Source organism: Oncorhynchus tshawytscha, linkage group LG22 (assembly GCF_018296145.1).
Source record: "Oncorhynchus tshawytscha isolate Ot180627B linkage group LG22, Otsh_v2.0, whole genome shotgun sequence".
Lineage (NCBI taxonomy): Eukaryota > Metazoa > Chordata > Actinopteri > Salmoniformes > Salmonidae > Oncorhynchus > Oncorhynchus tshawytscha.
In genome coordinates this window covers 22,685,836-22,698,968 of record NC_056450.1, presented here as the reverse complement: position 1 = coordinate 22,698,968, position 13,133 = coordinate 22,685,836, and the positions used below count along the sequence as shown (strand labels likewise).

The 13,133-nt window shown below is 43.6% G+C and overlaps 1 protein-coding gene across 1 annotated transcript in view; it reads left to right on the top strand.

Moving 5' to 3' along the window:
* LOC121840504 (protein bassoon-like) overlaps nucleotides 1–606 on the top strand; it is a 95,008-nt gene extending 94,402 nt beyond the window's left edge. Inside the window, exon 4 of the mRNA XM_042304372.1 lies at nucleotides 262–606. Within this exon, the coding sequence (XP_042160306.1) occupies nucleotides 262–606 (345 nt within the window). The remainder of the gene's footprint in view (nucleotides 1–261) is intronic.
* The last annotated feature ends 12,527 nt before the right edge of the window (nucleotides 607–13,133 follow it).

The window sequence follows — 13,133 nt, the reverse complement described above, 5'->3', positions numbered from 1 at the left end:
CTGTGGAGCTTTTCATCATTTCCCTTTCCTCACCAACATCTCTTTTCTCCTGTACCCTGTTATGAGAGTGAAAAAAAACGTCCCTCTCCAGCTCTCTCTGCGCCCCTGAGAGAGCAGGATTCATTGTAAATTCATTCAGATGGGAACCTTTCTCTACCACAGAGTGGCCTTTGAGGCAGTGGAGCTCAGTGGAGCTCAGTGTAGAGCTCAGTGGAGCTCAGTGTAGCTCAGTGGGGCTCAGTGTGGCTCAGTGGGGCTCAGTGTGGCTCAGTGGGGCTCAGTGGGGCTCAGTGTAGCTCAGTGGGGCTCAGTGGGGCTCAGTGTAGCTCAGTGGGGCTCAGTGGGGCTCAGTGTGGCTCAGTGGGGCTCAGTGGGGCTCAGTGTGGCTCAGTGGAGCTCAGTGGGGCTCAGTGGAGCTCAGTGGGGCTCAGGGTGACTCAGTGGAGCTCAGTGTGGCTCAGTGGGGCTCAGTGGGGCTCAGTGTGGCTCAGTGGAGCTCAGTGGGGCTCAGTGGAGCTCAGTGGGGCTCAGGGTGACTCAGTGGAGCTCAGTGTGGCTCAGTGGGGCTCAGTGGAGCTGAATGTAGTTCAGTGGGGCTCAGTGTAGCTCAGTGGAACACAGTGGAGCTCAGTGGAGCTGAGTGGGGCTTAGTGTGGCTCAGTGTGGCTCAGTGGAACTGAGTGTAGTTCAGTGGAGCTCAGTGGAGACGTGGTTGATCCAGCACCCAGCCTTCTCCCATGCAGCCTGTAATGAAACATGAAAGGGCATGAAAGAAAATAACACAGAGGACAGGGAGGATGGGACAGTGGCATCACAGCCAGCGCTGGTCATCCAGAAGGACTGGAATGATGACACACTGTGTTTCACACACACTATTGCAGGCAGCATAAAAGCAGGCCTGAATACGCACACGCATGCATACAGTACAAGTGCACACTTATGCACACACACACAGAGAAACACACACACACAGAAACACACACACACCAACTGACTCATCAGACCTTGTAGCATACTGCCCTCTCGTTAGCAAATATGTCTGAGTCGCTCCCAATGCGACCCTTCACTTCATGAAGAAAAGAGAAACATCACATTACACTGTCATTTTCATCAACTCTCAGGCAACAATAAACATTTTAGTGCAGCACAGAGATGTGAAATGCATATTTTTTTAAAGAAGGTGTTTTATTTGTGACCGACCGGCGAGATTCGGTCTTATGTAGCAACATTTGAAATGTATTTTTTACATTGGATAAAAGTAGAGACTTAGAGATAGAAATGTGTATATCATACACTACAGTTGAGGAAAAATGGGAAAGTAATTCTGCTTTAGAAGTTGATGAACTTGTAACCTCACTTTTGAGAAAATTGCCCTTGAATGTTTTGGTATACCTACTGGAGAGCTCTTCTTTGTCCATACCCATTCAACATCGTTAACACCCTCTTAAGCCTTAGCCACACCCATCTATTTTTTTTACATTTTATTTTTGAATTCTCCCCAATTGGTAGTTAAAGTCTTGTCCCACCGTACGGACTCGCGAGAGGCGAAGTTCGAGAGCCATGCATCCTCCGAAGCACAACCCTGCCAAGCTGCACTGCTTCTTGACAAACTGCTCGCTTAATCCAGAAGCCAGCCACACCAATGTGTCGGAGGAAACACTGTACAACTGGCGACCATGTCAACATGCATGGGCCCGGCCCGCCACAGGAGTCGCTAGAGCACGAAACTCTCCCCTTACCTGGACAACGTTGTGAGCCGCCTCATGGGTCTCCCTGTTGCAGCAGGCTGCGACATAGCCTGGGATCGAACCCGGATCTGCAGTGACGCCTCAAGCTTTGCGATGCAGTGCCTTAGACCGCTGCGCTACTCAGGAGGCCCCCCCCATCCATTTCTTTAAGGATTCACGAGGCCATGTACTAAACAACCAAATATTTCAAGACTAAAGGCTGGTTTATACCAGGGCTGTGTTCGTGCATTTAATCTGGAGTGCCAGAGTGTGCTCTGGGCATTCGTAAACTCAGAGTGTTGTCAGATTGTCCGTTTGTAAATTCAGAGCGCTTTGCTCTGAGTGTTCAGAGCGCGCAGTGGACGCTCTGGCCAAGGATTATGTAACGGCGTTCATCGGAAGAAGAGGAATTGTCAGACCAAAATGCAGCGGGATACGTGCTCATCTTTATTATAAGGAACTGAACACTGAATACAAAAATAACAAAAGGAAAACCCGAAACAGTCCTGCAAGGTGAAACAAACACTAAACAGTAATACCCACACCTAAAAGTGGAAAAACAGGCTACCTAAGAATGATTCCCAATCAGAGACAACGATAGACAGCTGTCCTTGATTGAGAACCATACCTGGCCGAAACATAGACATACAAAACCAAGACATACAAACATAGAATGTCCACCCAAATCACACCCTGACCAAACAAAAATAGAAACATACAAAGCAATCTACAGAGTAGTGACAGAGTAGGGTTGATCCGAGAGTTCTGACCTAACAACCGCAGTCAACCACGCAAGCTAACTGGCTAACGTTTGCAAGCTTACTCGCTACTTCCAGGCACAAATGAGAGAACAGCTCACTCTGACCATTTTACTCGCCCTAGCTGAGCAGGTTAGGCTGTCTTTATGTTATCCAGAGCGTTGATGACTGCAACTGTGCTCTTGGCAACAATTTAATTACACTTTTTTGCCAACGTTTACTTACACCGGCCCTATTCAGTGAGTGTTGAGCATTCGTAAATTCGTCAGTTATTCTGCGCTCTGGTACACTCAGACGAGAGGGCGCTGAAATCAGAGTAGATAGCCAGAATGAATTTACCAACTACGTCTATCAACAGTTGTTGCAGTGACATCATTAACATTATATTAAAATGCTTACTTGCATAGTGGAGTCTTTTGTTTAGACATGTAGCTAGCTAGCTAAATAATTAACCATAATCCCAACTCATAACGTTACTACCCTGGATGAATCTGCAGTTAGCTAACCAATCAGCTAACTAGCAATGCAACTACTGTAGCAATGCGAATGGCTCTGAGATACAAATGATATTACTACACAGATCATACACGTAACGTTAGCGCGCGTTAGCATTAGCTAGCTAACTGTAGCTATCTAGCTAACAGTACACTTTAACTTGAAACTAAAATGAATTTCTGACAAAATTCGAAACGTGTAATATCTGAAAATGTAGCTAGCGAGACTATCTTACCCGTATACATGGATGGACGCTCCTCCCTCTCTGTCCCAGATGCCATGGTTGCCCTTAGTTTGAAGATGTAATCCGGAGACAGCTGTTTCATACAATAGAATTCTGTGTGGTCTCTTTTTGACACCGTCTGCATATTTCCAATCAAACACCATAATTTTCTCTGTCTCCTTAGCTATCATACTCAAAACTCAGTCGTCCAGAAAGTGGAGAGCAACACTTATGTAGTTCTACTACGTGATATCTTTAAAAAAAGCTGCGTTAGAAAGGATTACCTACACATACTGACCAGCGCATGTTATAGACAGAAGCGTGCTACATGGCAGACCAATTCGAACTCATCTCTCGGCATGTCCAACCCACTCATTATCTCAGCCAATCATGGGTAGCTGGAAGGTTGTCCTCTTTTTCCGTGGCTAAACCAACTAGGCTCGTAATTAAACAATTTTATTCATATTTGTTGGCATACAAGTTTGTTATTAAGGCACATGTTCCAGAAGGCATTTCTGCCAAAAAAATGCATTTTGATGAAAAAAAAAGGTTGTTTAAATGGCTCTTCTGTGAAGTAGTGGTCAATTCTACATTCTTAGAAATTGGAGCGAAAGGAATATACTTAATTGTGTTAGTGGTCAGGTACAGGTAACAAAATACATACCAACCACTATGAGAGGCTTTACAAGTCCACTACCTTTCACCAGGGCCCATAATGGTCAAAGGTAGGCCATAATATGTGATATGCAAGCCCAACGGTGGCAGATGACGCTAGTTCCTACTCCTACTACTAAAAAAAAGAGCTCATGGAGGGGGTTGACCCTGCTGACAGTTGGAATTCTTAAAGAGGTGGGTGGCTCTATGGTTTAAGCAACAAGCTCTCACAGTCTCACTGCCTAATTAGATTTTTATCCATGTTTCTTCAAATGTCAAATTTCGAATCGTTTTTGACCCTCTTGGTTGCTCCTGCTGCTCTGTATCGTTCCATTTCTCCAAAGAAATGTAGGCACTCATTCCAAATGGTTAAGGTAAGGGTTATAGTTTGGGATAGGGTTAAACAATAATAATAAAAACAGTGTCCACCACTGGGATCAAACACCGCAACCTTCTGATCCAGAGTCATGGGATTACGCCCATCCGCCATTCCCGGCCACAAACCGTTAATAGCTCTCACTGTTGCCCCTAGTGGACGGTTTTGAAGGCATTTCAGACATCCTCAGGACATAAATAGAAGTCCAATTTCAAAGTCCATCTTGAACGATCTCCCTGGGCTTAGGAGGGTGTGAATGATGCTGAATGGGCATAAACAAAGAAGAGCTCTCTAGCAGTCAACAAAATATTTCAAGGGCATTTTCTCCTACTTGTCTCCTAAGTGTGATAACAACTTTATCAACTTTCCCATGCTTTCCCATGCTTCCTCCAATCACAGTGTATGTTTGTAATCTGTAAAAAAGTATTTAGTATTTTTAGAACTAAGTTCTTCTTGGGACAGGCTGTCACATAGACGCCCAGGAGAAGGGCACTACAGGTGGGGGGAATTATGGGACACAAAGAAAAACTGTTCAACATCCAGGAAGTGTCTTGTTTGTCACATTGGACTGCCATCGTAGGTGTCCTAACAATTAGTCTGTCTCTCACTCACCTGTCTGTGTGTGCGCGCGTCTGGGTGTCTCTTCGTGCGTGTGTCTCTTCAGTGATGCAGCCATCCTGTGTGTGTGTGTGTGTGTGTGTGTGTGTGCACATGCGTGCGTGCGTGCCTTCAGAAATTCAGCCATCCTGTGTAGGTGTCCTAACAATTAGTCTGTCTCTCACTCACCTGTCTGTGTGTGTGCGTGTGCGTGCGTGTGTCTCTTCAGTGATGCAGCCATCGTGTGTGTGTGTGTGTGTGTGTGTGTGCGTGCGTGCGTGCGTTCCTTCAAATTCAGCCATCCTGTGTAGGTGTCCTAACAATTAGTCTGTCTCTCACTCACCTGTCTGTGTGTGTGCGTGTGCGTGCGTGTGTCTCTTCAGTGATGCAGCCATCCTGTGTGTGTGTGTGTGTGTGTGTGTGTGTGCCTTCAGAAATTCAGCCATCCTGTGTAGGTGTCCTTACAATTAGTCTGTCTCTCACTCACCTGTCTGTGTGTGTGCGTGTGCGTGCGTGTGTCTCTTCAGTGATGCAGCAATCCTGTGTAGGTGTCCTAACAATTAGTCTGTCTCTCACTCACCTGTGTGTGTGTGTGTGTGTGTGTGTGCGTGCGTGCCTTCAGAAATTCAGCAATCCTGTGTAGGTGTCCTAACAATTAGTCTGTGTGTGTGTGTGTTGTGTGTGTGTGTGTGTGTGTGTGTGTGTGTGTGTGTGTGTGCGCCTGCTGGGATGAAGGCAGGGGTGGACAGAGAGGTCAGGTTATACCACAGAGATGATTGATTAGTCTTATTATCTGTATGTAGGTTAGCAAGGCTTACTGACGTTAAATGACTTACCTCCATGGCTCCGTCTCAAATGTCACCCTATTCCCTATGAAGTGCACTACTTTTGACTAGGACTCATTCCTTAATTGAGGCCATTATTTGTATTTTATATTTAGTGACTAGAGTCCAGGTGTATCAGGGTTAGGGCAGGGATGCTCAAATAGAGATACATATTCTCCTACTATAATATACTCTATTCTCTTACTATAACATACTCTATATTCTCCTACTATAATATACTCTATTCTCCTACTATAATATACTTTATTCTCCTACTATAATATACTCTATTCTCCTAATATAATATAGTCTATGCTCCTAATATAATATACTCTATTCTCCTAATATAATATAGTCTGTACTCTAGTGTTCTATTTAATTCTCTGGGTACTTAATCCGAGTCATACTGAAATGTGAGGTCATACGGCTTGATTTACAGTATTTCCTCGTTGATTGGTTAATTGATTAATGTCACTGCTTGATTGGCCAGATAGGGGATCTCTCTCTCTCTCTCTGGTTCTCACTCACAGATTAGAGTTGTCCTTCTCATAGATTTTGCTGTTGAGAACTCAGGGACTCACAATGCCCAGATGCTTCTCACTACTCTTTCCATGCACTCTTCAATCTGTTTCTCCAATCTGTGTATATGTGTTATCTGCTTACTGAGCCGAAGGCTCTACGCTTGCTGGGCCCACACAGCTCACACACACACACACACACACACACACACACACACACACACACACACACACACACACACACACACACACACACACACACACACACAGAGAGAGACACACACACACACATAGAGACACATACACACATATAGTGCCTTTGGAAAGTATTCAGACCCCTTGACTTTTCCCACATTTTTTTCCACATTACAGCCTCATTGTAAAATGTATTAAAAAATAAAACATCTTAAAAATGTTCTCATCAATCTACACACAATATCCCAAACAGCTTTTTATACATTTTTTCTAATTTAAAATAAAAACTAAAATATGACATTCACGTAAGTATTCAGACCCTTTACTCAGTACTTTGTTGAAGCACCTTTGGCAGTGTCACGCCCTGGCCTTAGTATTCTGTGTTTTCGTTATTATTTTGGTTAGGCCAGGGTGTGACATGGGGATTTATGTGGTTTGTTTTGTCTGGGGTTGTTTGTAGTTATGGGATTGTGGTTAGAGTAGTACTCTTGGTAAGTCTATGGTTGCCTAGAGTGGTTCTCAATCAGAGGCAGGTGTTTATCGTTGTCTCTGATTGGGACCATATTTAGGCAGCCATATTCTTTAGGTCTCTTGTGGGTGATTGTTCCTGTCTTTGTGGCACCAGATAGGACTGTTTTGTTTTTTTCACGTTTCTTGTGTTGTAGATTGTTGTATTTTCATCTTTACTAAAGATGTACAAAACTAACCACGCTGCATTTTGGTCCGCCTCTCTTTCACCAGAAGAAAACCATTACAGGCAGCAATGACAGCCTTCTTGGGTATGATGCTACAAGCTTGGCACACCTGTATTTGGGGAGTTTCTTCAATTCTTCTCTGCAGATCATCTCCAGCTCTTTTAGGTTGTATGGGGAGCGTTGCTACACAACTATTTTCAGGTCTCTCCAGAGATGTTTGTTCGGGCTCTGGTTGGGCCACTCAAGGACATTCAGAGACTTGTCCCGAAGCAACTCCTACGTTGTCTTGGCTGTGTGCTTAGGGTTGTTGTCTTGTTGGTAGGTGAACCTTCGCCGAGTTTGAGGTCCTGAGTGCTCTGGAGCAGGTTTTCATCAAGGATCTCTCTGTACTTTGCTCCGTTCATCTTTGCCTTGATCCTGACTAGTCTCCCAGTCCCTGACAAACATCCTCACAGCATGATGCTGCCACCACCATGCTTCACCATAGGGATGGTGCCAGGTTTCCTCCAGACGTGACGCTTGGCATTCATGCTAAAGAGTTCAATCTTGGTTTCATCAGACCAGAGAATCTTGTTCCTTATGGTCAGTCTTTAGGTGCCTTTTGTGCCACATGACAAGCAAGCTGTCATGTGCCTTTTACTGAGGAGTGGTTTCCGTCTGGCCAGTCTACCATAAAGGCTTGATTGGTGGAGTGCGTTCTTGGGGACATTTTTTGGTACCCTTCCCCAGATCTGTGCCTCGACACAATCCTGTCTCGGAGCTCTACGGACAATTCCTTCGACCTCATGGCTTGGGTTTTGCTGGACTGTCAACTGTGGGACCTGTCATAGATAGTTGTGTGCCTTAACAAATCATGTCCAATCAATTTAATTTACCACAGGTGAATTCCAATCTCAAGGATGATCAATGGAAATAGGATGCACCTGAACTCAATTTTGAGTCTCATAGCAAAGGGTCTGAATCCTTATGTAAATAAGACATTTCTGTTTTTTAGGTTTGATACATTTGCAAAAATTTCTAAAAACGTGCTTTTGCTTTGTCAGTATTGGGTATTGTGTGTAGATTGCTGAGGATTTAGCACAAACATTTAATCCATTCTAGAATGAGGCTGTAACGTAGCAAAATTTGGAAAAAGTCAAGAGGTCTGAATACTTTCCGAAGGCACTGTACATGTGAATTGTGTCTACAGTATGTATGTAATAATCACCATTATGCATTATGCATGTGCGTGTGACCGTGCTAATGACTGTGTTTGTGTGTGTGTGCTAATAAGTGTGTGTTTAATGTGTGTAATCCTGCTCTCCGGCACGTGTGTGTGTGTGATGAAAGCGCTGATAGAACTACTGTCCTATTTGAACCCCTGTCACGAAGAGGCTGGAAATAGACTAGCAGGAAGTGGTGAACAGCTGTCACAGTCATGGCTGGGTTTGTAAAGAAGACTGACTGAGAGAGGCGCTTAAGTCCTGTGTGTGTGTGTGTGTGTGTGTGTGTGTGTGTGTGTGTGTGTGTCAGTGTGTGTCACTGAACTACAGTAAGTATTAGCTAATTATTAGGCCTAATTCTCTCACTGTGCCAACAAAGAGAGTGACGGGAAAGAGACTTCTGCCTTGCTTCAAATGCCTTTTCATTTCCGCTCTCTCTCTCTCACACACACACACACACACAAAAGACTATGCAGAGTGAGATAATTGGGTGACATTTATTCTGTATTCCGATTGCATAATGATTGACTTGGGGAAAGCAAGATAAACGTTTGGAAGAGTACGAGAACAAAAATAAGGTGGCAGCCTCATGAATATGGATGAGCTACTATTCTTTTTCAGGCGCTTCTATATCTATCCTGTATCCTTATACCATTCTATATCCTTATAACCATCCTATATGCTTTTACCCATTCCATATCCTTATACCCATCCTATATGCTTATTCCCTTTCCATATCCTTATACCCATTCTATATCCTTATACCATCCTATATCCTAAAACCATCCTATATCCTTATACCATCCTGTATCATACTTTCCAGGTCTATACCCAAACAGTTCGAGCTTCTAATTTTAAAAATGTATCTCTCCAGAAATAAGTCTCTCACTGTTGCCGCCTGTTATAGACCCCCCTCATCTCCCAGCCGTGCCCTAGACACCATATGTGAAATGATTGCCCCTCATCTATCTTCAGAGTTCGTTTTGTTAGGTGACCTAAACTGGGATATGCTTAACATCCCGGAAGTCCTACAATCTAAGATAGATGCCCTCAATCTCACACAAATGATCAAGGAACCCACCAGGTACAACCCAATATCTGTAAACATGGGCACCCTCATAGATATCATCCTGACCAACTTGCCTTCCAAATACACCTCTGCTGTTTTCAATCAGGATCTCAGCGATCACTGCCTCATTGCCTGCATCCGCTATGGGTCCGCGGTCAAACGACCATCCTTCATTACTGTCAAATGCTCCCTAAAACACTTCTGTGAGCAGGCCTTTCTAATCGACCTGGCCTGGGTATCCTGGAAGTATATTGACCTCATCCCGTCAGTCGAGGATGCCTGGTCGTTCTTTAAAAGTGCTTTCCTCACCATCTTAAATAAGCATGCACCTTTCAAAAAATATAGAACTAAGAACAGATATAGCCCTTGGTTCACTCCAGACCTGACTGCCCTCTACCAGCACAAAAATATCCTGTGGCGGACTGCAATAGCATAGAATAATCCCTGCGATATGCAACTTTTCAGGGAAGTCAGGAACCAATACACGCAGCCAGTCAGGAAAGCAAAGGTTAGCTTTTTCAAACAGAAATTTGCATCCTGTAGCTCTAACTCCAAAAAGTTTTGGGACACTGTAAAAGTCCATGGAGAACAAGAGCACCTCCTCACAGCTGCCCACTGCACTGAGGCTAGGTAACACTGTCACCACCGATAAATCCATGATTATCAAGAATTTCAATAAGCATTTCCCTACGGCTGGCCATGTTTCCTCCTGGCTACCCCAACCCTGGCCAACAGCTCCGCACCCCCACAGCAACTTGCCCAAGCCTCCCCAGCTTCTCCCTCACCCAAATCCAGATAGCAGATGTTCTGAAAGAGCTGCAAAATCTGGACCCGTACAAATCAGTTGGGCTAAACAATCTGGACCCTTTGTTTCTACAATTATCCGCTGCCATTGTTGCAACCCCTATTACCAGTCTGTTCAACCTCTCTTTCGTATTGTCCGAGATCCCTAAAGATTGGAAAGCTGCCACGGTCATCCCCCTCTTCAAAGGGGGTGACACTCTAGACCAAAACTGTTATAGACTTATATCCATCCTGCCCTGCCTTTCTAAAGTCTTCGAAAGCCAAGTTAATAATCACTGATCATTTAGAATCCACTGTGCAATCCAGTTTCCGAGCTGGTCACGGGTGCACCTTAGCCACGCTCAAGGTACTAAACGATATCATAACCGCCATCGATAAAATATTGTACTTGCAGCCGTCTTCATCGACCTGGCCAAGGCTTTCGACTCTGTCAATCACAGTATTCTTATCGGCAGACTCAACAGCCTTGGTTTCTCTAATGATTGCCTCGCCTGGTTCACCAACTACTTCTCAGATAGAGTTCAGTGTGTCAAATCGAAGGGCCTGTTGTCCGGACCTCTGGCAGTCTCTATGGGGGTATCACAGGGTTCAATTCTCGGGCCAACACTTTTCTCTGTATATATCAACAATGTCGCTCTTGCTGCGGGTGATCCCCTGATCCATTTGCAGACGACACCATTCTGTATACATCTGGCCCTTCTTTGGGCACTGTGTTAACTAACCTCTAAACAAACTTCAATGCCATACAACACTCCTTATGTGGCCTCCAGCTGCTTTTAAATGCTAGTAAAACTAAATGCATGCTTTTCAACCGTTCGCTGCCCGCACCCGCCCGCCCGACTAGCATCGCTACTCTGGACGGTTCTGACTTAGATTATGTGGACAACAACAGATACCTAGGTCTCTGGCTCAACTGTAAACTCTCCTTCCAGACTCATATTAAACATCTCCAATCCAAAATTTAATTTAGAATTGGCTTTCTATTTCCGCAACAAAGCCTGCTTCACTCACGCCGCCAAACATACCCTAGTAAAACTGACTATCCTACCGATCCTTGACTTCGGCGATGTCATTTACAAAATAGCCTCCAACACTCTAATCAGCAAACTGGATGCAGTCTATCACAGTGCCATCCGTTTTGTCACCAAAGCCCCATATACCACCCACCACTGTGACCTGTATGCTCTAATCGGCTAGCCCTCGCTACATATTCGTCGCCAGACCCACTGGCTCCAGGTCATCTATAAGTCTTTGCTAGGTAAAGCTCCGCCTTATCTCAGCTCACTGGTCACGATAACAACACCCATCCGTAGCACGTGCTCCAGCAGGTATATCTCACTGGTCATCCCTAAAGCCAACACCTGCTTTGGCTGCCTTTCCTTCCAGTTCTCTGCTGCCAATGACTGGAATGAATTGCAAAAATCTCTGAAGCTGGAGACTTTTATTTCCCTCACTAACTTTAAACATCAGCTAACCGATCGCTGCAGCTATACATAGCCCATATGTAAATAGCCCATCCAATCTACCTACCTTATCCCCATATTGTTTTTTATTTACTTTTCTGCTCTTTTGCACACCAGTATTTCTACTTGCACATCATCATCTCCACATCTATCACTCCCGTGTTTATTTTGCTAAATTGTAATTACTTGCTACTATGGCCTATTTATTGCCTTACCTCTTCACGCCATTTGCACACACTGTATATAGACTTTATTTTTTTTACTATTGTGTTATTGACTATACGCTTGTTTATTCCATGTGTAACTCTGTGTTGTTCTTTGTGTCGCACTGCTTTGCTTTATCTTGGCCAGGTCACAGTTGTAAATGAGAACTTGTTCTCAACTGGCCTACCTGGTTAAATAAAAAAATGAAAAAATACAATTATACTCATCTTATGTCATTATAACATGCTCTAGCTTTATACCTACCTATGTCATTATACCATGCTATATCTTTATACCTACCTATATCCTTTTACTCTGCTATATTCTTATACAATCCTATGTCCTTATAACCATCCTATATCCTTATAACATCCTATATCCTTACACATACTGTCGTGTCTTTGGAATCATTAAACTGAAGATGAATCTTTATCAAATAACTCTCTGTAATTATTTTTACATGATTAAACTGATTAATCATGTAACTGTAATTAACTAGGAAGTCGGGGCACCAAGGAAAATATTCAGATTACAAAGTTATAATTTTCCTAATATAACTTTTCAGATATTTTTCATATCTGATCAATCGTCTTCTGATGAATGAATTATTTATTTTACCTCACGTTAGTCTCATTCCAAACGCCGTAAATTGTTGGTTATCTGCACGAACCCAGTCTTCACTATGAGTCATCCATTCATCAATTGTCATTTATTTATTAACTAACTAAACAATCACAGAAGTGCACACACAAACAAACAAAGTAAATATGGTTACAAGAAATGAGGGGAATGTGCCCTAGTGGGCTAAACCGGCATGGCGGCTTGTTGTACAAAAGGGAAGTGGGGGTCGACTGAGATAAGACAACACAGTTGATAATTATAACAATTGAAATGCTAATCCTTTGCACATGAACGCTCACGCTCACTCATTCGGGAACAATTGCAATCAATACAGTGGGGCAAAAAAGTATTTAGTCAGCCACCAATTGGGCAAGTTCTCCCACTTAAAAAGATGAGAGAGGCCTGTAATTTTCATCATAGGTACACTTCAACTATGACAGACAAAATTAGAAAAAGAAATCAAGAAAATCACATTGTAGGATTTTTAATTTATTTATTTGCAAATTATGGTGGAAAATAAATATTTGGTCAATAACAAAAGTTTCTCATTACTTTGTTATATACCCTTTGTTGGCAATGACAGAGGTCAAACGTTTTCTGTAAGTCTTCACAAGGTTTTCACACACTGTTGCTGGTATTTTGGCCCATTCCTCCATGTAGATCTCCTCTAGAGCAGTGATGTTTGGGGCTGTTACTGGGCAACACGGT